Below are 21,723 nucleotides of genomic sequence, written 5' to 3'. Positions count from 1 at the left end.
TTTGAATTTGTATGGTTTAAATTTCCACTTTTCAGGGATGTGGGCGATGCTACATAAAAATGTAGGACCTTCAGAAACGACAGGAGCTACGCTTATCTTGAATTTGTGTCACTTCTATTGGATTACAACAGTAGTGAGATTAAAAGAAATTGTCAAAATGTCCTGCAACATTAGCCACTCTTCTGCAGTCCATTCTCCAGCTCAAGAAGAAGCCCTTCTGGCACAGGAACAGAATTGTTTTGACTCTGGAGCCAGCATAGCCCTCTATATTTTCTGTTGGAGAGCAGTCTCACACTGGCACTGCAGAGTGATTTAACCAGAGAGATTGACAGCATTACAACGAGGCCGTCATTATCATCCCTCCTGTGGTATAATTGCCTATAATACTGTTGAATAAGCAGCTCCCATCCTTTGCACTTGGGGTTCTCTCTCTCTCTCTCTCTCTCTCTCTCTCTCTCTCTCTCTCTCTCTCTCTCTCTCTCTCTCTCTCTCTCTCTCTCTCTACACTCATCTTCTGCATCCGTTAAACTCGTCAGAGAATCCTACAGCTTTTTAGTGTGGCCATCTGTCAATACCACTCCATAAAGTGGAGTGGAGAACCGTGTGCATTAGAAGCCCTGAGCTGGCCTGCCTCCAGCTGGTTCTGAGGGGCCTTGGTGGAGCTGGTTAACCCAGGACTGGAGCATCGTTCTCCAGCCCTCGTGGCTACTTCAGCTCACCTCGCCTCACCAATCAGGCAGCTGGATGAAACCTCCCTCTTCACTGCTGTTGAGTACCTTGTAACACTGTAATGAGTTAACTTTCAGAATGATCTACATAATTTATCCCCCCCCAACCACCCCCCCCACCCACAGGCGGTTTGCTGAAGCATTAATTAATATCAGGCCCTGGTATCAGCAACCATCCCAGTGTGGGATTCCTTCTGGCTCCTATTTTTGGCACCCGAGGAATTTGATATGTTGTGCAACCAGAATGCAGTTTGTTGGACATTGATGAAAGATATTGCCTCCTGGTGGCTTTGTGCACAGATTGAGCCTGTGTGTGTGTGTGTGTGTGTGTGTGTGTGTGTGTGTGTGTGTGTGTGTGTGTGTGTGTGTGTGTGTGTGTGTGTGTGTGTGTGTGTGTGTGTGTGTGTGTGTGTGTGTGTGTGTGGAGTGAAATCTGGACACAGTTGCAGGCCAGATCTCACGCCACTGAAACAAGCTGACCTCGATGACAGGAGCTGTGACTAAACCTACATGATACATGCCAACAAGTTGTATGCCCTTGTTGCTGTTGGCAGTGATGTTCTCCACACTCGAGTACCGCAGACTTGTTTGTGTAATTGTTTTTTTTTGTTATGTGTTCACTCACCTTTCCACCTTTTTCTCTCTCTGTCTGTTTTCTCCTACAGAACTCAATACGGCACAATCTGTCATTGAACAAGTGTTTTCTCAAAGTGCCTCGCTCCAAAGATGACCCTGGAAAGGTGAGCCTTTGAAATACAAGAGGAATGTATGCGACTACGAACAAAACATACAAATGGATGAATATGTCTAGTTTAGATTCGCAACTGTCTGAATTCACCGTTACAGCATTTCTGTGGTGTGTATCATGCTATCTGTGGTAGAATTTTTTATTTTTTACCTTTGAATGGCTGCCAGGGCTCTGACAGTCTGGAAATTCACGGCATGCTCGTAATCTATTATGAACCTCCCACCCCCACAGAATTGCATTTCAAATGTAAGGAGAGACCAGTTTGTTGGACCAGCAGATGAGGGTGATGGAGGAAAAAAAAAAAGAAAAAAAGTAGAAGACTGGTAGAGATCGGGTCGTAGCAGGGCAGACGTCAGGGGTCTCATTTTTAAAACAGTGGGAGGAATCCATGTGAAGTTGTATGTGCGCACTACGCATAGGACGATGTGAACATTTCATGTTACGATCATCCCGGCCAAAATAATTCATATTATCCTGGTAATCATCAAACATGTGCTTAGAACTGTTAAAATGGCACTAAAACCTACTGGATCACTTAAAAAAACTAATATTTTATTACATCACATATGGGAGACATGTTTTTTTTAGTAAACGATATTTTAAGTGAAAAAGAGTCAAACAATCTTGAATATGTTAACCGTGAATCATAAGGTCCCCCTGCATAAAAAAAAAAAAAAAAAAGAATAATTACATTTAAAAATAGTAACATTGTGTAAATCTGTTCTTTTACATCAGGCTCTATTTCTCACTTCTCTACCTCGATAGCGAGCTAAACGTCTTTCTCGAGTCACTCGTGAGGGTGCAGTCACTATTATCCCGATAATGGAAGTTCACCACGACCGACTAAATGTGTTTGTATCGCAATAAAGTCCGATGTCGTCCCATCCCAAGTCTGCACAAAAGAAAAAAATCGCAGACCTATCAAACCGTGCGGACACACACCTGCAGGAAGTGTCACCTTTTATAAATCACAGTCCACCTGGAAATGTTTCAACCAGCCTCGTATCTCGCCCTCTACATGCCCACGATCAACCAGTTACACTCCCAACAAGTTTGTTTCTATAGATTTCATAACTCGAGGCCCTGTTTCGTTATAAATGAGACCTCAGGTCAGTTCTAGGCTCTTGCCTCCCTGAAGTATTTACTCAAGGTGAAACACCTGACTTCATCTGCTCTCTACTCTACTGTCAGAGGATGTTTAGTCCAACATGTTAATTTGACTTTAGAGTCTCAGCAGTACCACCTACAGTTGCTTTTATCGTGCCGGTTTACTTCACAATCTCCGATAAGTCGTGTCCCCTGATCCGCTGAGTAGTTCATGAAGAAGGAGCCTATGGGCCTATATTTAGTCTGATGCATGCGTCGGTCTAACCGTATGTAGCCTAACCCAGATTTCATCCCAGCACAGTCGGAGCATACGCTACATATGCTTAGGGAACCGCACAAATAATTACACACAAACACACCCACACCCACACACACACACCCCGACACATGCATGAAGAGCTACGCCTAGCTGTGTAGAGGATGGGGACTGAATGCTAATTTCATGTTTTGCTGTAATCCTCTGATATTGACACTCCTGGGAGCTGCTCCACTAAATACAAAATAATCTATTGCTGTATGGATCCCATTCCGAATGCATGGCCAACATGCTCGCATCCTTAATGTTTAATTTGGAATTTTCCTCACTCCCTTCCCCCCCCGAAGACAACTTCAAAGAGGCGCTAGCCGCTCTTGATATGTTGCATCAATATTGTAATGTGGCAGGAATATGAGAACTGCTGGTTGGGTGAGATAGGAGAGTCATGTCGCTCTCACCGTCTGACTCTCTCTCTCTCTCTCTCTCTCTCTGAGATGGTGTAAGAGATGACAGTTGGTATTGTACATACACACACCCCGTCTACCTCGGAGGTAGAAATGCAGCCTGTGAAGGCTACCGTTAATAATCCGTATTTTAATTGCTCTTATATCTCCGTCTGGAGTTGCCGGGATAACCAGCGTACTTGTTGTGTTTGTCCTTCCTATATTTACACACACAAAAAAAAGGGGAACTAGATGACAAAATGTATGTTGATGTATGAAAATGAGCTGCGCCATTTACGGGTAGAGAGCAGGTAGAGTGCATCCTTTACCAGGATCTGGTTTGGGTTTTTTTTAAACCGCAATCTTTCCAGCAGCCTTTGTTTTGTGGCTGCAGAGGACATTGAGGCTTTGCCCCAGACTCCACCAGCACACTTCTCTTGGCATTGCTACAGTATGTTGCAGTGTATTTGTGAATAATTTAATGACTCTTTATATGTTTCTCTTTTCTTTCTTTTTTTTTTTTTTCTCCGCCAACTCTCTTGGGGTGGGTATAAGGAAATACAGAAACTCCCCTCCCATGCGGGATGTTTTTTCTCTCCCCCCCGCTTCCCCTAATTAAACGAAACGTCACCAAGCGTGGCTTTGTCTTTGTGACCCCTAATTTTGAAACATCTGCATCCGTGCCCCTGCATTTAACCTCAACACAGAGGAGAGCCACATGTAGAGACATCTTTTCTCACCTTTACATACATTCTTCAGTGAAGCTTCTTGTAAAAACATGAACTGGGGTAATGAGGTGTCTGCTGCGTTTTACTGTAGCCTGCATCAATATGAGACGTTTCTTCATCTTCGGTTGATTGTGCTGTGAATTATTCTTCCCTCTGAGGAAAATGTTAATTGACCCCAAAGCCTCTCACATATTTATACTTATAATTTTAACCCCCTGACAAATATAGGCCAATCGCAGCTTTTTCATTTTAACAATCGCAGCAGTGGTTGTATGCGAGCTGTGAAAATAACAAGAGCAGGCCATTATGTGGCGGTTATTGTACAGATACTTGAGATGCAGCTTGCTCTACGGCTTCTCTTGTTGAGAGAAATTCTCATGGAAATAACAATTATTCTCTCTGCTAAGGAAGTAATTTTAAAGGTCCTGATCTCACTTCCTCTGGACAATTGAGATTTTATCGAGGGTCATATGAAATATTAAAAATAAATTCTGAACTTGCAGGGCCCTCGGGTAAAAAAAAAAAAAAAAGTCTGCACTGTGTGCGGCGTTCCTCTTGGCTTCGAGGAAGAAAACCATTGGAAAATAAATTAAATGGGGCCGAATGCAAAGATAAATAATGCAGCTTGGATGTGGGATTGCTAGCTGCAGCCCCAGAGCCAGCCCGACTGCTCTCTTCTTGATTAGCCTTGCTCAGACCTTAACAAGAAAGCAACACGGCAGGGCGAGCGCTGCCTCGACTCCTGGGCTGAGACCGTGGAGCCTTCATCCTTGGCAACAGCGTTCTTGCTTCACTACCTGAGGCTGAGGAAGTACAGCTCCAGGAAAGGCTTAGCATTTTCACCACCAGCAGCTGCCCTCACCAGCCTCTCATTGAGAAGCAGCCGCAGAGGAGGAAAAGCCAAGCCTTTTCTTACTAACAAAGCCCGCCCACACGCTGCACAACCTCACAGCTATCAACTCAACTAAAGACCTGGGCTGATAGGACAGGCATTAGCAGAGCAGGCGAGGCCTCTGACTCTTAAATAACGGTGTACCAAAGAGAGGGAGATGTGAAGCTTGTGTGCTGTCCGATGCAGACGTCATAGGGACGTCGTGTGAAAGAGCAATGTGTCATGTTTTTATCAGCTCACGGGTCTTTCTTCCGTCTGCAGGGCTCTTACTGGGCCATCGACACCAACCCAAAAGAGGACGCCTTGCCTACGCGGCCAAAGAAGAGGCCGCGGTCTGGAGAGCGGGTGAGTCTGGTGATAGGAACTCTGCGTGTTCTCAACAAAACAAAAAAACACACTCTACATGTGCTGTTCCCCTACTCAGTCCTCTGCCTCCTTCTACACTTGGTTCAATATTCATCTGTGCTTCTGTGTCTCTACTTCTGTCTCATTTTTCCTTTCCTTTTGCCCTCCTTTCTCTCCCACTCTTTCTCTACCACATGCAGACACACATGCACAAACACAAACACACACACACACACACACACACACACACACACACACACACACACACACACAGACTCAGTAGGAGTTTGCATCCAGACTTTATGTAACTGCCTCTCCACGCTGCTTCGCTAGCCTGTCATGAAGTGGGGTCCTTAATAATAAACTATGCCCGAGGCAGCCATTACATACATTACATTCTGCACTCACTTTTTTTTTTTTTTCTTTTTTTTTTTTTTAACAAACATAAATTAATGCAGAGCTGTGCGCCCCGGCTACTCTGAGCGGGAGCTTTTGTCTTTAATTATGGATGAGCTTCGCCCAGCGTTACGTACAGCTGTACAGGTTTTAGTGAGCTGCTCAGATTGACCTGGCCCTGGGGCATCCCGACACAGCGAGCTCTTGTCTCCTCCTTACCCACAATGTGGCTGACCAGAGGCAACGAGGAAGAGAGGATCATCCTGTTAGGCTGGCGAGGCAAACTCATATGCACACATACACGCTAACGCACTCCATTGTCTCACACGCACATGGAAACGTATAATGCCATTCATGTAGTCGCCCTACAGCATCGAAATACTATCACATTCATTCAACAAACTGCGTCACTGTGCGAGAGTTTGTGTACGACGACCGTAAAGGAAGAGCGCATCGTTTTTAATACGCGGCTCCGGCAACAGTTTGAGCTAAAGCTCTCCTGATGCCGCTCTGTTGATTTGAGCATGACACAAAAGAACGCACCAAGTGAAGAGTGTGTTTTCTGTAGGACACATGCGCTGTGCTCACTCACTCCCCCCCTCCCCCTCCTCTCCCTCTCCCCCCCCCCTAGACACTCTCTGCCTACAAGGCATTCCATTAAGAGTCAGACATTGAAATTGAGAGTTTGGGAAATCTCATTTATGTTTATCATGAATTAAAAATGGTATTGTTGGCAGCCAATCCTCTTACAGTAAGCAGTTTTGTGAGACAGGCATGGCAGAGTTATCTCTCACAACAGTGTGCCTATACACCAAGACGAGGGCACGTTTGTGTGTGTGTGTGTGTGTGTGTGTGTGTGTGTGTGTCTGTGTGTGTGTGTGTGTGTGTGTGTGTGTGTGTGTGTTTGGGTGGGTGGGAGGTGAGGGTTGGGTTGGGGGGGGGGGGGGGGCTGTCTCCACCGTCTCAGAAAGCACAGTTCAAATGTGACCTAAATAAAGGTGTTGCTCTGCCAAATGACAGTAGATCAGGTTTGTTTTCTGTATCGTGCAGGAGGATATGTGTGTGTGTCTGGTCTCAGCAGAAGATGTTTCACAAACATAATACAGGTCTTTCCTTTGCAACCTGCAGTGGGATCTCATGTGTTTGATAATTAGATGGTGCTGAATTTTTATGATTATTACTTATTTTTTTTTGTCTGCCTCCACACCCCGCCCCCAACCCCCACAGGCATCCACGCCGTACAGCCTGGAGTCGGAGTCTTTGGGGATGGAGTGTATGATCTCTGGAAGTGCCTCTCCAACACTGGCAATCAACACTGTGACTAACAAGGTACTAGAGCCAGCCATCCAGCCTCCAGCTCCAACACACACCTGGCTACACTGCTGCACCCTGACCCCACCCACTTCTCCAACCACCTACTGCAATATTCCCCACAGAGCGAGGAGCACTCTAGTGGAGGGGAGATGCACACACACACACACACACACAAGCACACGCTCATATGCCTAAAGCTTCTCTGCAATGCAACCCACACCAAAATACACAACTATCTGCACTGCAGCACCTTTTTTCCTCTACAACAACAACAACAAGGCAGCGGGCTCTTGTTATCTTCAGCACGGAAATATGATGCTCACACTGATACTTAGCACTTTGCAACCCGGTAGACCTGACACAGTCCCGTGCAGACCTGCAACAGAATACGCCGTGCGCGGCGTGGGGGTTTCTGTACTCTGCACCTGTAGCGGAGGTTGACGCCCAGAGTCGCGTTTCTCCTTCTGTGAACACGTTACGCCGCCGCACTACAGGTGACCGCCCCTGCTGCTAGGTTCCTCTCGCTCTCTTTATTTTAGTTTTCAATATGTGTAAAAAGCTTGGAGCCACTTGTACATCACAGAGCAAAGCTGCAGGGACTGCTAGCTGTTAGCCGTGAGTGTGCCGCTCACTCTGAAATTTAAATAGGCTTTTTAACCTTAAGCTCTCATCCTCTGGGCCCAGTGGGGGCAGCTCTCAAGTGCACTTTTAAAAAGCCTACAAGAGTCGCTTATTCATTTGCTGCAAGCGTTACACAAAAAAAAAAAAAAAAAAAAAATGTGATCAGGACTGTTCATAGGAAAGAGGAGTTATTTTGTGTGTGTGTGTGTGTGTGTGTGTGTGTGTGTGTGTGTGTGTGTGATGGGGACTCGAACGTCTGAGCATATGTCGGTGTGTGATTTAACTTGTGTGTACATGTATGTACAGTATGTTACAGAGTGTTTCAGCTTGTTTTGACGAGTGTGTCAGTCACTATTCGCTTGGGGCTGTTTCTATAGAGAACATGCCGTTTTTCGTGTTGCTCTAGCAGACAGATTCATGGGCCCATGTGTGCGGAAAGATGACCCTTTTTTTCTCTCTCTCTCTCTCTCTCTCTCTCTCTCTCTCTCTCTCTCTCTCTCTCTCTCTCTCTCTCTCTCTCTCTCTGTGATTGCTACAGACAAGCACTTGCCACAGCACCAGTCTCCACCAGCGGTTACTGCATAATGAGGCCCTAATGTAGAGAGCTGACAGCTTAGAGTTTGGCCTCCTGCCATCAAATACCTCTAGTCAAATAACTCACATGAGCAACAAGCGGAGAACATTAAAACCGCACAAGACATGATGACTACTGTACGATTGCAAGAGCTGATGAAAAGAAGTTTTGATTTGTCTCTTTTTTTTGTTGTTGTTGTTGTTCACTTGATTGCGACAAAAGCTGTTGAGGTGGCGAAGTGAACGGAAGACAAAGTTAAATAGCAACAGATCTGAGGCCTGAACTCCTCGGAGAGACCTTGTTTCTCACTGTCTTACACTGTAAACACACGACAGGCCACGCCTCTTTCGGTGCAGTGTGCCAAGCCACAGGAATTCCCTCTCTGGTTTTCTCTCTCTCTCTCTCTCTCTCTCTCTCTCTCTCTCTCTCTCTCTCTCTCTCTCTCTCTCTCTCTCTCTCTCTCTCTCTCTCTCCCTCCCTTTTCTATTCCAGTCTCTCTCCCTCATTCCCGCCTTCTCAAATAGACCAATGGGAGACGCTGGCAGGAGGTATACTGAACCAGCAGAAATCTCTTTTTCTGTCTTCTGTTGGACATTCCTCACAAAAACTTTTTTTTTCTTTTCGTGTGCCTTTCTCACATAGACTCAGACGTTTCTCAGCGTGGGGGGGGGGGTCAGGGGGGTCAGGCCTAAACATTGGCTTGAATGTGATGAAACTCTGGCACTGAAGTGTGATGATGAAGGGAAAAGAGGGGATTGTTGTGAAGTGTGTTTGCTGATGAATAGTCTGTCCGTCCCCCCCCCCCCCCCCTCTTCTCTCTCTCCCTGTCTGTTCAATTGTGCTGAACACTAGCTGGCATTGTTGGAGGCACCTGGGCCAATCTTGCTTTGATTTCATAATCCATGTCTCATGCTCCAGATTAGGCCCCCATGTAAAAGACACCTCTGGCTTTTTACTTAATTCACTGCTAAGAATAGAACTCTGACTCGCTCGCCTGCTAGCTAACACTGTACACAGTGTTTACTGTGGAGCCGCTCCTGCCTGTATCAGCACGCCTGCCTCTGTGTTGTTGTTTCTGTGTGTTATCCTGCCGTTGTGCACATCTGTAGCTGTAGAAATGTGTGTGTGTGTGTGTGTGTGTGTGTGTGTGTGTGTGTGTCATATGTTTGTGCATGCTTCTACGCAAGTGGGCGAGATGCTACTGGGTGTTCGTCTGTAACGGAGCTTGCTCGAGTGGGTGTCCTCACTCGGGGGACTCTGGGGTCTGCGTGAAACCACAGAGCAGTGAGGTTTTGAAATCATCACACTTTATGGGTGAGTAGAGTAAAAATAGATTGCGGTGAGAGACTTAAGGCTAAAAGCCTGTTTTATGACTTCATTACACATAACATTTATATTTTCTGTGGCACGCTGCTTTTGATTAGCATTGTAGGGCCGATATTGTAGACGTGCTTAAGCCTTTCAGTCTTAGCTGTTCATTGAGTTCCCCTTCACGCTAATGAACACTGGAGCCAAGCCCACACTGAGTGGAGGAAGGCTAGAGTTGCTTAATGAGCTTCTCTTACTACCCCCCCCCCCCCCCCCCCCCCCCATCCTCACCCCTCTTCCTCGTACAGTGTTGCCTGGATTCATCAGTTTTTTTTTTTTTTGTTTTTTTTTAATTGCAGTACTCTCATTCTACCGGCTCAGGAGCCAAGCTCCATATTAAAAGCTTAATATGATCGTACGCTCTCGCTCTGCATGTGTGCGTCCTGGAGTCGTACCAGCGCGTTAGTCAGCGGGCCGATCACTCAGAGCAGAGAAGGCAGTCGAGGCTGCATGGGTTTCCTCGCGTCCTCGCGGCCTCTGTGGTTGCTCACTGCGCCTCAGCAGAAAGACAAGAGGCTTCAGTCCACTGCTGCTGCTGCTGCTGAGAGGCAGGATGCTGGGCAGGGCCCGGGCCAATCTGCCTGCCTGAAGGCTGCTGCCACTGCTGTCTCATTGTGCTGAGACACAGAGCCCACTCTGTTCCACTCACAGCGATGAGCAGAAGCCACCGCGCTGCAGTCGGTCATGGACAGACACACACACACACACACACACACAAACAAACACACACCGATCTTCGAATGCCAGGCACTCTTCCGCCGCAACGCCATCGTGCATTACTGCCATTCCTTTCTCACAATACAAAACTCAACACATGGACTATTCTCTGCGGGTATCATTATATTCATTATCTGGTTCGTTCTTACTGTTGTCTTGATTGTCTGACGGCGCACTTTATTTGGGAAGGGCGGGAGGGGCTGAAACCTTGTTAGACGATAATTAAGATTGTCGTCCTGAAGTGCTTCGGCTAGTTCCGCCGCTACATTGAAAGGTCAGTGTCTCCGGCTGCACTGGAATCCTTTGTTAGTTGTCCCAAACGTATTTGCGCTCGGTGAGCAGATGTGGCTGACATCGCCAGTAGTGTGACCTTTTTAGTGATAGGAATGCCTCAGCTGTCTCCAGACCCCTTCACACGCTCAGCCTGAACCCCTTAGTGACTGTGGTGGGTGTTCAGCAGCACCCTGTGTCTCCTGCACACACACACACACACACACACACACACACACACACACACACACACACACACGCTCAGGCTTTACATTTCCATACTAAATTACATTGTTTAACTGTAGGCCAGCATTATCTCAGAGCACTGCTGACGTGCTCTACCGTCAGCAAGGTTGGTGATAGCAATTAGTAACTAGGGATGTAAATCTCACCTTTCATCCCGATGCGATATCGATACGATGTCATGTCGATTCTTTGGACAACAAATCGATACCTGCTGATGTCACAACGCCTGCCAATGTTGATTCGATTGAATGTTAATTTAACACGATCAGTTACATTTATATAAACTCACAAAAAGCAACTAAAATGTTATTTCATTATTTTTTTTTATTTTGTAAATAGGAATTAGAAAATGAAGTGCATCTTAAAGATGATGATGTGTATTGATGTTTTTAGATCGTTGAATCGCTATACAGATCCAGATCGATGTATCGTTACAACCGTTACAATAACATCAGTGAGTGTATGCGTGTGTATCTGAGATAACACGCTGACGTACATGTGTGTGTTTCAGGTGGCGTTGTACAACACAGACCAGGAAGGGAGCGATAGTCCAAGAAGCAGCCTTAACAACAGCCTGTCTGATCAGAGTCTGGCCTCCGTCAATCTCAACAGTGTGGGCAGTGTGCACAGCTACACACCGGTAAGACCGAGGGGCCGCTCTCCATCAATCTGCATGTTGCAGTGGTACAAAGACAGAACAAATAAGGTCCTGCTGTGGCACTGTGCTGTCGCCCCGCTGCTCCTTAAAGGATGCTGCTAATTCTCGATGTCGACAAGATATTTTACATAAATGCGATGTAGCTGATTATTTGTTAAGCGCTAAGGCCGAGTGATGAATTCTCATTTTATCCACATTTTTTTCAAGCTGTGGGAGAGCCACGGTCACGAAATGAATGAAAGCGAAACACCGGCAGACTTCGAAAGTGTACTGTATCCCATATTACATCTGATCGGAAAGCCCCAGGAGGCTTTCTTCAGAGGAGCCAGCCGTAGACGGCAATAGACGGAGGTTCAGGGTGGACATGCGCTGGAGTACAACATCAGGAAGGGGGTTAAGGGAAACAGAGAAAGATGTGCACGCTCCTGGAAGCCAGACAAAGGAAAGCGCTTCCTCTGATGTCCTCCCACCAGAGATGCCCCCTCTTTGGTGTGGTCCTCCTGCATCCTAGAGTGCTCCCTGCTCTAGGCGCTGAGCATCGATCGGCTCAGCCTGATGGATGTGCGCTCTCTCTCTCTCTCTCTCTCTCTCTCTCTCTCTCTCTCTCTCTCTCTCTCTCTCTCTCTCTCTCTCTCTCTCTCTCTCTCTGCCAAAGCAGCAGCTCACAGTAAACACTCCGGCTTCATTTTCACCTCTTCACTCTTACCCAAGCCAGACTGTGAGCCGTGCACTTCAGCAGCGTGGCCACATCTTGGGAGAGGAAGATGTTCTGATTCCAAAAAATTTGACGCGACCTCTCTTGTAACGCGCTCGCACCCACAGTTGACACGGGGTCAGGTCCTGCTTTGTGAAACGGCGATGGTTTTTCCATCGCTGCTACGAATCTCGTAGACAAACTCGTTGCTGGAGGGAGCGCTCCTCGGGGCAGTGCGTAACATTGACTGCCCACACAAATGCATGGATAAAATGGCTGCTTATTTGTACACGGTATTGCTATTGATTTTTTGTTTTAAATACATTTTTCCCGGCCACCAGAGTATTGGGTTTGTGTCCGTTCGAGTTGGTCTTTTAATGGTGTGTGAGCCAAGGTGGTAACTAAGCTCTGACCTAGATCATCGTGGTCTGTGTTATTGTTCTTTACATACTGTCAGACAGAAACCTTATTAAAGTGGCTCCTCAGAAGACTCCAGCCATCCTCATATTTGACCTGCGCGTTTGCTGCGTGCGTTCACATAAATCACTAAATTTAATATTCCAGAAGTTTTCTGTTTTTTGTTTTTGTGGCTCCATGACCAGATAGAGCATGTCGGCTCTTTTGAAGAGTACGTATGTTATTGATATGTTTTGAACATTATAGTGCGCTCCTCTTGGCATCAGCCGCACCTGTGGTCTGTGGTGCAGATGTAGCAAAAACTGTAGCCAGTGTTCTTTCACCATAAAATCTCATCACAAATGAAACATGAAACATATTGTGATTAATTAAACATTACTTCTGTTCATCTTTAGCGTTCTTTATCTCCTCGTCTCTCCAGGTGAGCAGTCACCCAGAGCCCGTGTCCCAGTCCATGAGCCTCCAGCAGCCCCCCCAGTCCCAGTACAACATGCCAGACAGGGACAAGCAGCTCCTGTTCTCTGAATTTGAAGATCTCAGTGCCTCCTTCCGCAGCCTTTACAAGTCTGTTTTTGAGCAGTCCTTCAGCCAACAAGGTGAGTGGCCTCACGGGAGCATCAAGTGGAAATCTAATAAAGAGCCTAAGCTTTATGCATCATGGAATGCGATGACTCCCAGAGCAAATTCCTGATGTTGGTTTGTTCTTAACAGCTGGGGCTGTAGAGTCTTTTGGTACTAATTTGATTTACTGTGGAGTAAGCAGGTATTTTCATGGTCTTTTGCCAGAGTAATGTGGAAAAAGTCCCCATTTCATATTCAAAAGCCGAGTCTGAGAGTTTGCGTCTTAAATATTTCATTAGAGGATGTAAAACGAGATGTTACTGCATTCATTCAATGGTTAATTCCGATTTTAAACGCCAGCCTTCTTGCTTTATACTTTTCAAATTACATGAAAGTTGTCTGCGTCTCGTTGTCACGTTTGAAATGTTTTCTCGTGTCGGCTGCGTTTCATCAGAGGAGTGAAGGAGGTCAAATCTGCTGGATTTGAGGTTCATTTGTCATAATGATGGGGAATTTGCATGATATAATACATAGTAGCGGATAGAGCACAGCTTTCCGAAAGTCCCCGCAGAACAAAATGCATTTTTTTGCTTGTAATCTGATTGACTGATAAACAAAGAGCACTTGACAAGCAGGTTATGAGCAAAGTCGACTGAGCTTTCTCTGTATAACCTACTTTCACAAATCAAATGCATTTCATGCTAATGTTTTCAAAGAGTTCCTCTCCTTTAATCTATCATCTATGTTTCATTAGTTCAAAGTTGTTACCTTTTTTTTTTATGCGCATAAAAGTGAAATCTCTTAGTCAGACAAGCTTTAGCAATTAAAAAGCGTAAATAATCGAGCTAGAGGATTTCACACTCTGCCGCTGTAGACAGTGAGCTAATTCACTGGCTTTGATAATAGGTAATGAGCTCGCATTATTATTCTGGTGCCGCGTTAATTGCTTTCTGTATTTCCCTGGTTGGACAATGGGCTTTCTGTGCCGATAAGAGATGCACCTTTGTCACCCCTGCAGTGAGTGTTACGTGCCGATTGTGGAGGTGCAGGGCTGGAGTCAGCTCTAAAAGCACTCCAGTGAAATAGGTTTACTGTGCCAAAGCTGTGAAGGACAGGGCCTCTTAAGACCACTCCCTGCCACTCAGATGATTGCAGTTGGGTGTGCAGATGTCCACGTTCCAGTCGTGTCTGTTTTAAGAGCCGTGCAGCGGCACAATGAATCGGTCAAAGACGATCCAGAGCTGCGTAGCTGGAGAGGAGAGGAGAGGCGGCGGCGGCGGCTCGGGGAAAACCTCCGAGACACAACTGATGCTGAGTCATTCCCAGATACTACAAAATGGCAGCTGGTCCGTCTCACGTGTACAACTGCTTCAAGGAATTCTTCACCCCCCAGAAATGACCAGTTTTACATCAATTATCAATTATTATATTGATTTTTTTCTCACATGTTTCCACGGGGAATGAAGGCTCTTAAGAACTGAGAAAATTCTTGATGAATTGAAGTAAATGACAACAACTAACTCTATGAAAACATCAGTTTAAAAACTCACAAAAAAAACTCGCATTTTAGCTAAAACCTTAATATTTTAAACAGTACTCACATAGACGAGTAGCATGTCTGCGCACGCTTTTAGGGAAGATGCATGTGTTTGGGAAGCGATGAGTTGATAACCGGATAACTTGGATTATACGGCACGAGTCGTGAGTTTTGAAACTGATGTTCTTGTATAGTTTGTTGTTGTCAACGCGACTCACATTTACTTCAATTCGTCAAGAATTTTTTTCTCAGACGACTTTGTTGAGTCTTCGTTCACCATTGAGACAAAATGTTCCTCACAAATTCAAGGTAACAGCATGTGAGTCATTGATATATATACGAATGGCCCTTTGGGGGAGACAGTGATCCCATTATTGTAAGATGTTAAGATTTATGGCTGTAGCTGTTTTTATATGTGACGATCGTGGCTCTTTGTCTTTGTCCTGAAGTGCGTTATACCAATGCACCTCTTGGTAGTCTCATTTCACCAGCTAAGGTTTCACTTAAAGATATTTTCATTATCAATTCATTTGTCAATTACTTTTAGATTCAGTGATTCCCAGAGGTGATGTCTGCAATGGCTTTTCCTGTAGTCCAGAACCCAAATATCTTCCATTTACAACGAGAAGAAACGGAGAAAAGTAGCAAATTCTCAAAATTGAGAAGTGTTGCAAACCAGTGGCTTTTTTTCCAGAAAAACAGTCTGCAACAATTTTATGAATTAATAATCATTTGAGGCCCTTAGCGCGATCCAGTTTTTTTTTCTTCAATGTGAGAATTTGCAGATTTTTTGCTTATTTTATATCAATACAAAAAGAAGATGTTTAAAGACGGGAAAAAATGTGTTTATTAGACAAAGCGACTTATTGAGAAATTAGAAAAATAATTGCCAATTTAATCAACGTTAAAAGGTCAGTTGCAGCCCTATCAATAATCCAAACCGTTGATCGACATATCTGTTAGCGACTCTCTGTTAGCGCACTATTAAGAGCTTTGTGTTGGTGTGTTTTGTTTCCCAGGCCTGATGGGCATACCGTCAGATTCCTCCCAGCAGTCCCACACCTCCTGCTCCTATCAGCACTCCCCCAGCGGCACCATTAGCACTCAGAACAGCCTGTCAAACAACCAACCCAACAGCCACCCCAACAGCCACCCCGCCAACAGTGGCCAGGTGCCCCTGTCCCATCCGGCCCAAGCCCACCCTGGCCACGGCTCCCCCCACGCACAGCACCTCCCGCAGCACGGCGGCCCCCACAGCCAACACGCCCAGCACAGCCAACACAGTCAGCACCCACAACACGCTGCGCACTCCCAGCACGGGCAGCACCCATCGCAGCACCCGTCCCACGGCCAGCACCCACAGCAACACACGGCGCACCCCTCCCAACACGCGCAGCACAGCCAGCACCCACAGCAACACGGACAGCCACTTCAGAGCCTCTCCCACCAGCCCCATCCTACCCAGCAACAGATGGCCTGCAACACAGGTAAGACCCTCTGTCTGCCGTCGTCTCCGCCGCGTTCTTCTCTCCTCGTCATCTTCATCACTCAAACGCACGTCAGCAGAGACAACAGCTGCGTGTGGTTTTGAATCATTGTCGTTTTTTAGTCGTAAAGCGTTTGGAAACTGTTATGTGTTATGGAAATGTAAAGGTGCTGAACAGTAAATCATCATCTGATTTATTATCTGTGCTGAGAACAAAGCAATGCTGCAGCCAGTGACTCCAGCAGCTCTTACAGAGTGGACTGGCGCCTCCTAGTGGTCACAGCACAGAGCTCAACCGTTCAAGAGCCTGCTCACCCGTTCTATGTGGCGCTGCCTTCTCAATCATTTGGCGATGCAACTTGCCTGCGCAGCTACAAAAAAATGTGACGACAATGAAAATGCATCATCTGGCCTTATTACCTGAACCACAGTTTATAACAATTACAGCAGCAATTATTGTGCAGTTGTCCGTAAATTATGTAATTTAGGAGTAAATCTGTATTTGTCCCGAGAGTGATCTTGGTGTCGGGACCGAAATTTCTCTTTATCCTTCCAGTCTCTTATCTTGAAATGTTACAGATAGTGTGCTGTGTGTGTGTGTTGCAGGTTTACTGTCTGACTGGTACCCAAATCTGGATGCACTGAAAGAAAGCTGTCGTATTGCTAGCAGCTATAACTGGGCTGATGTCGACCTTTCACCTTTCCAAGGTGCGGTTTGGACACAAATATCAAACAAATAATAGTAATGTATTTGATTTATTTGTTCTCCAGATTAAGATTTTTCTAGATTACACAAGAAACCAAAGATTTAAAGCCAAGAGCTGATGGCACAGTACTGCCCCAGCTTTTGATTGAGTGCTGAAGTGTTGACACTGTGGAGTTGATTACGAGTTTAATTAAACTGAGCTCTTCAATTAAATAACACTGCCTTCAAGTTTAATTACCAAAACACTGAGCTCAGCAGGTCAGTTTATCCAATTACAGTCTAGGATTGCAAGGTAGGATGTTTTTTTAAATATCACCCACTGAAGGTTACTGACATAATGAATATATATTGCAACCAAAGTTTTTCCCTTGTTTGTTAATTAGTTTCTCATTTACTAAATTTACATTCTTCTGAACAGTCGGCTGGTGCAGTTTCATACATTTCATTGTCACAAAGGCGTTTTAGTGCAGACCGATACTGTCACTAGCTCTGACGGTAACTCTGGTTGTTCGCTCTACAAATCTGTGTTTCATGGCCCTTTTTTTTAGGATTGAGAGAGAGTATGAGACAAGCGGAGTTGAACAATTGGACCCTGGAACCCACCCAGATCGCCGACCTCTGCTCGTCCATCAACCAGTTTTTTGCCCGCACCGGTGTAATCCAGCCACAAGGGGCAGTGCAGCCTACTGTTTGTCATGGCTCCATGCACCCCAACAAACCCAGCCAGCACCTCAACACAGGTTAAACTCCCGCTCGTTAACCCCACCACCTCATTCATGCCACGGGTTGATCGAATGCGTGTCGTTCATCGTCATTAGGATAGCAGCTGTTTCTCCGCCTCTAAATAACCAATGTTTCTTGAAAGATGTAGGCGTTCTATCTGCTTAAGTTTCCGAGGAAGGATTGTGTATTTTTACAGTATCTAGAACTTCAAAACAACTGCAAAAAAAAGGTTGATAAAAATTAATACACAAATCCATTTGTCTGATGACAAATGGACTTACAGGCTGCACATGTCTGCCAGTTGTAACCAGTTCAACCAAATAATGATTTATTTTACTCGATCATTTCTTAGAGGCCCAAAGAAATCTAATTATTCTGTAATTCATCAGGAAAAAAAAGAAAAAAGACAAGAGTAATGTCTGAAAAAATAAACACAATTTTGTGTATCAGAATCACACACACACACACACACACACACACACACACACACACACATACACACACACACACTCTTGTTTCTGTTTGAGGGGAGCCACAGGTAATACAGTGTAGCTGAAAGACACAAAAAGACAGGCCAGTATCCAGCCATGTAAATACTAGTATAGACCATGATGTTTTTTTGTTTTTTTTTCACATGATTTTTTTTTATGTTTTCACGTGTGGGTCGCAGATATAATTTGGGATAATTCAGAGATCCTACTCTAAAATGACTAAATTACACTGCAGATTCTTCACCCAAAAACCTTTTTTTTTTTTTTTTTTTGTTCAGATGCATTACTTGAATTCAAGAGGTGCATTTCCAGGTCTAACTGAGGCTTAAACTACAGTGTTGTTCCGATTCTCTCTTCAGGAAATCTTTACATGGACACCAGACAGAACATGTCCATGATGGGTCCTCCAGGATATCCACACATGCCCCCCATGAGCAGCACAGGACCCACGATGACAGGTGACAAGAAGACGCAGAGAAAGACACGATTAACAGCATTACTTGCAGCACATTATGAACGCTAATATTCCCGTTTTCTATTAATAAACCCACTAAATCCTGTCTGTTCTCTCTCCAGGACACCATGCACAGATGAACCAGCAGCACATGATACCTACCAGAAACTTCCAGATGCATCGCATGCCAGCTGATGACATCCAGGATGACTTTGATTGGGACTCCATTGTCTAGCCCCTAGACCTCCTTTTGCAAAGCGAAAGGGAGCGAGGAGAGGAGGTGGAAGCCAGAGGAAGCCAGGCTGAGCTGAAAGGCTGCAGGAGGAAGAGGAGGCCACTGTGGGTGGAACGCAGAAGGACATTTGACAAGCTTTGGAGAAAGACAGACTTCAGAGTCCTGACATTTTTACAAAAGCAAAACATAACTAGAAAATGTTACTTTGAAGACAATCATATTTAGTCGGACATGTTAAAGCGATTGCTTATGTACTTGTTGAGAGACAAGTAGAACACATTCTCGTCCAAACCACGTGCTCCTCAGCTCCTCAGCCAGCCCTCTGCCCGTCCCCAGCCAGCAGCCTTCCAAAGTCCGACCCCCTCTCCCCCCCCCCGACCCCCTGCTCCGTAACTGTTATGTGATTTGAGCGACGTGTTCAGCTTGTAATTCTTCTCGTGTTGACATTGGCCTCAGCTGCCTCTTGGATGAGTTTATCTCTCTTTAAAAAAAAAAAAAAAAAAAAAAAAAGAAGAAAAGAAAAGAAAAGAAAAAAGTTTGTTTAATTTTTTTTTTTTTTTTTTAAAGAAACACAGGCCGTCTCTGTGAGTAATGTGATGGTGCTCGTTGGTCACTTTTGGGAGAAAGTGGGCCCCACTGTGGCTGGATTGGTGGTGAAGTAAGGTTTACAATAACTTTGAACAGGGTGTTAAATGTTTAAGCAGGCTTGATATTAAACAAACCAAGAGAGAGAGAGAGAGAGAGAGAGAGAGAGAGAGAGAGACAGAGAGAGAGAGAGAGAGAGAGAGAGACAGAGAGAGAGAGAGAGAGAGATCACGGAAAGTATCGTAATCTGTTTTCATAGCCAACCAATGTGATCAGGCTCACTGCAACAGACTCGGTATGAGAGTACAGCAACCTTCTTTTCTTTTTTTTCCTGTTCTTAGTTCTCTGTCTCAAGCACTTCAAGCCAAGTGAATACGATGAGTGTGAGAGGAAGGTGAAAGCAGGGATGTCAAGCATTTCTTGTCTTTTTTTTTTTTAAATTCATTCAGCCCAAAGTAACCTGAGGTGTTGGTCCTCCGTGTTGCATCGTGTAGGTTAATAATTGCTTTACCAATCAGAAGCTGTTATAACATGAAGTACTAAACAAAGTCACGTCTTCAATGCTAGTTGTAATGGCATCATACATGTCAGGTGAGCAGCCTATTGATCATTAAACAAGCCCCATCCTTTAGAGCCAATGAAATCATTTTGTAATAGAGGTCTGATTCGTATCACCGGCTGATCAGCACGTCACCAATATGTGTGTCGGCTAATGAGGAACAATAAATTGTCAAATGTCAAAGATGTGTTTGAGACGAACTGTGTTTCTATTACACAGTTTGTCAAGTGGTGTTTGTCCCGCTCGGCACGCATCGCCGTCACAACTTTAGAGAAACTTCAACGTTCATCAAATATTGGCCGATAGATCGTCGTCTGATCTTTTTTTTTTTTGAACTTTCAAATATTTGTTATTTGCCTCAACAATCCAGAATCCGATGGGCTCTAGTTCACGAGCAGGTTTTTTGTTCAAATTTACGCTCCAAGTCGGCAGGTTTTTGTGTCATTAAAGGTGCAGTCTGACATTTTGGGAGTTGAGAAGATTATATATGAAACTGCCTTTTGTCTGTCTGAAGGTAACCCTCTAAAGCCGCTGATCATCACCTTAGACTTGTGTTAAACAGGAGCTCTGTGCTCTTGGCCGGTTGACTTCCTTTAGACGCGATGTGTTCATCAGTGAGCTTCAGAGGTGCTTTGAGGCTGACTTTTGTTCCAGTCGGACAGATGTTCCAGACGTCAGAGTGCTTTTCATGGTAAGAAAGCTCAGATCTCCCAGCGTGCCAAACTCATCGTTCCTGAGCAATTTGAACCATGTTATAATGATTAATACTAAAGTCAAACATTAAGAGCCTGTAGGCAATTTATGGTTTCAACCTCACTGACTTGAAACAATGCTCGTAGACTCACATAATTATATTATCATGTTAAATAGTATTAAAATTAAAAAAACCAATAGAAGGCTGTTTAAGCTTGTTAATGTCCCAATACTTTGGTTAATGATCAATAGGCTATGCATCAGATGTTTCCATTTGAAAAGGGAAAACAAAGCACCAGTTTTACTGTACAAGTCTTTGATCTGTAACACTAGTTACACCCGAATTTATGCCTTTTTTCCGCCTGTTGTACATCAAAGTGAGTTTTTTTTCGATGCTACACTCGGTGTTTATTGTCACTTCTGACTTTTAAATTAGAGATATGATCCTTTTTTTTTTTCTTTTCTTTTTTTTAACTGCCCAATGTTTTGTTGTGATAGTTGGATAGCTTCAGATTTTGCTATTATACAATCATAACAGAATGAGAAATGTGACTCATACAATGTGTGATTGTGTGTGTGTGTGTGTGTGTGTGTGTGTGTGTGTGTGTGTGTGTGTGTGTGTGTGTTTTGAACAAATGGAGCGTGTGTTTTGGTTTTATTGTAATCGTAGGGCTCTGATTGATTGCTGCATTCATCTCTATGCTATCTATGAGCACAAAAGCAGATGCACACGGTGATCAAAGACTAGATTTCAGACCTTTTTTTGTTTTGTTTGTTTCCGAAGCACAGAACGGGGAGATCGGCGGTTCTGGAAACCTGTAACGAGTGGCTCCTCAGTCAGACAGGTGCTGAACTTCAGAGACACTATGTTGGGAGAGAAAAAGAAAAAAAAGAAGCCCTTTGCACCTCCTCGATCTCAAAAGCTGGTCGCTCACTCATTTCATTTAGTCAATCGCTCCATAACAGTGAACAGGATTTATTTCTCCCCTCTTCAATACTGCTAAACTGTGTATGGTGCTTTGCATCGGTCACACTGCGTCCTTGTTTAAAGGAATCGTTCAACATTTTGGGAAATGCTCTCATTCGCTTCCATGCCAAGAGTTAGATGAGAAGATTGATTCCTCTCCTGTGTGTGGATGTGGAGCTACAGCGAGGTGACCGTTGGCATAAA

General features: G+C 44.8%; 1 protein-coding gene across 3 annotated transcripts; it reads left to right on the top strand.

The window, feature by feature from the left end:
- The first annotated feature begins 1,256 nt into the window (after positions 1-1,256).
- On the top strand, positions 1,257-19,472 carry foxj3 (forkhead box J3). Of its 3 annotated transcripts, XM_068712246.1 has the most exons (10): positions 1,258-1,468; positions 5,164-5,247; positions 6,871-6,972; positions 11,265-11,393; positions 12,944-13,118; positions 15,640-16,107; positions 16,713-16,814; positions 17,361-17,552; positions 18,386-18,484; positions 18,603-19,472. In XM_068712246.1, exons 1-10 carry the CDS (start codon positions 1,340-1,342, stop codon positions 18,713-18,715), a joined length of 1,593 nt encoding a protein of 530 aa, XP_068568347.1. In that variant the 5' UTR covers positions 1,258-1,339; the 3' UTR covers positions 18,716-19,472. The 3 variants fall into 3 exon arrangements, with proteins under 3 accessions (XP_068568348.1, XP_068568347.1, XP_068568349.1); XM_068712247.1 differs by lacking the exon at positions 16,713-16,814 and having other exon boundaries at positions 1,257-1,468; XM_068712248.1 differs by lacking the exon at positions 11,265-11,393.
- The last annotated feature ends 2,251 nt before the right edge of the window (positions 19,473-21,723 follow it).

The sequence above is a fragment of the Cebidichthys violaceus genome, unplaced genomic scaffold, assembly GCF_023349555.1.
Source record: "Cebidichthys violaceus isolate CVI_PGR_0920_01 unplaced genomic scaffold, fCebVio1.0.p SCAF_17, whole genome shotgun sequence".
Classification (NCBI taxonomy): domain Eukaryota; kingdom Metazoa; phylum Chordata; class Actinopteri; order Perciformes; family Stichaeidae; genus Cebidichthys; species Cebidichthys violaceus.
The sequence above is the reverse complement of the archived record's forward strand: the minus strand, read 5'-3'. Positions and strand labels throughout refer to the sequence as shown.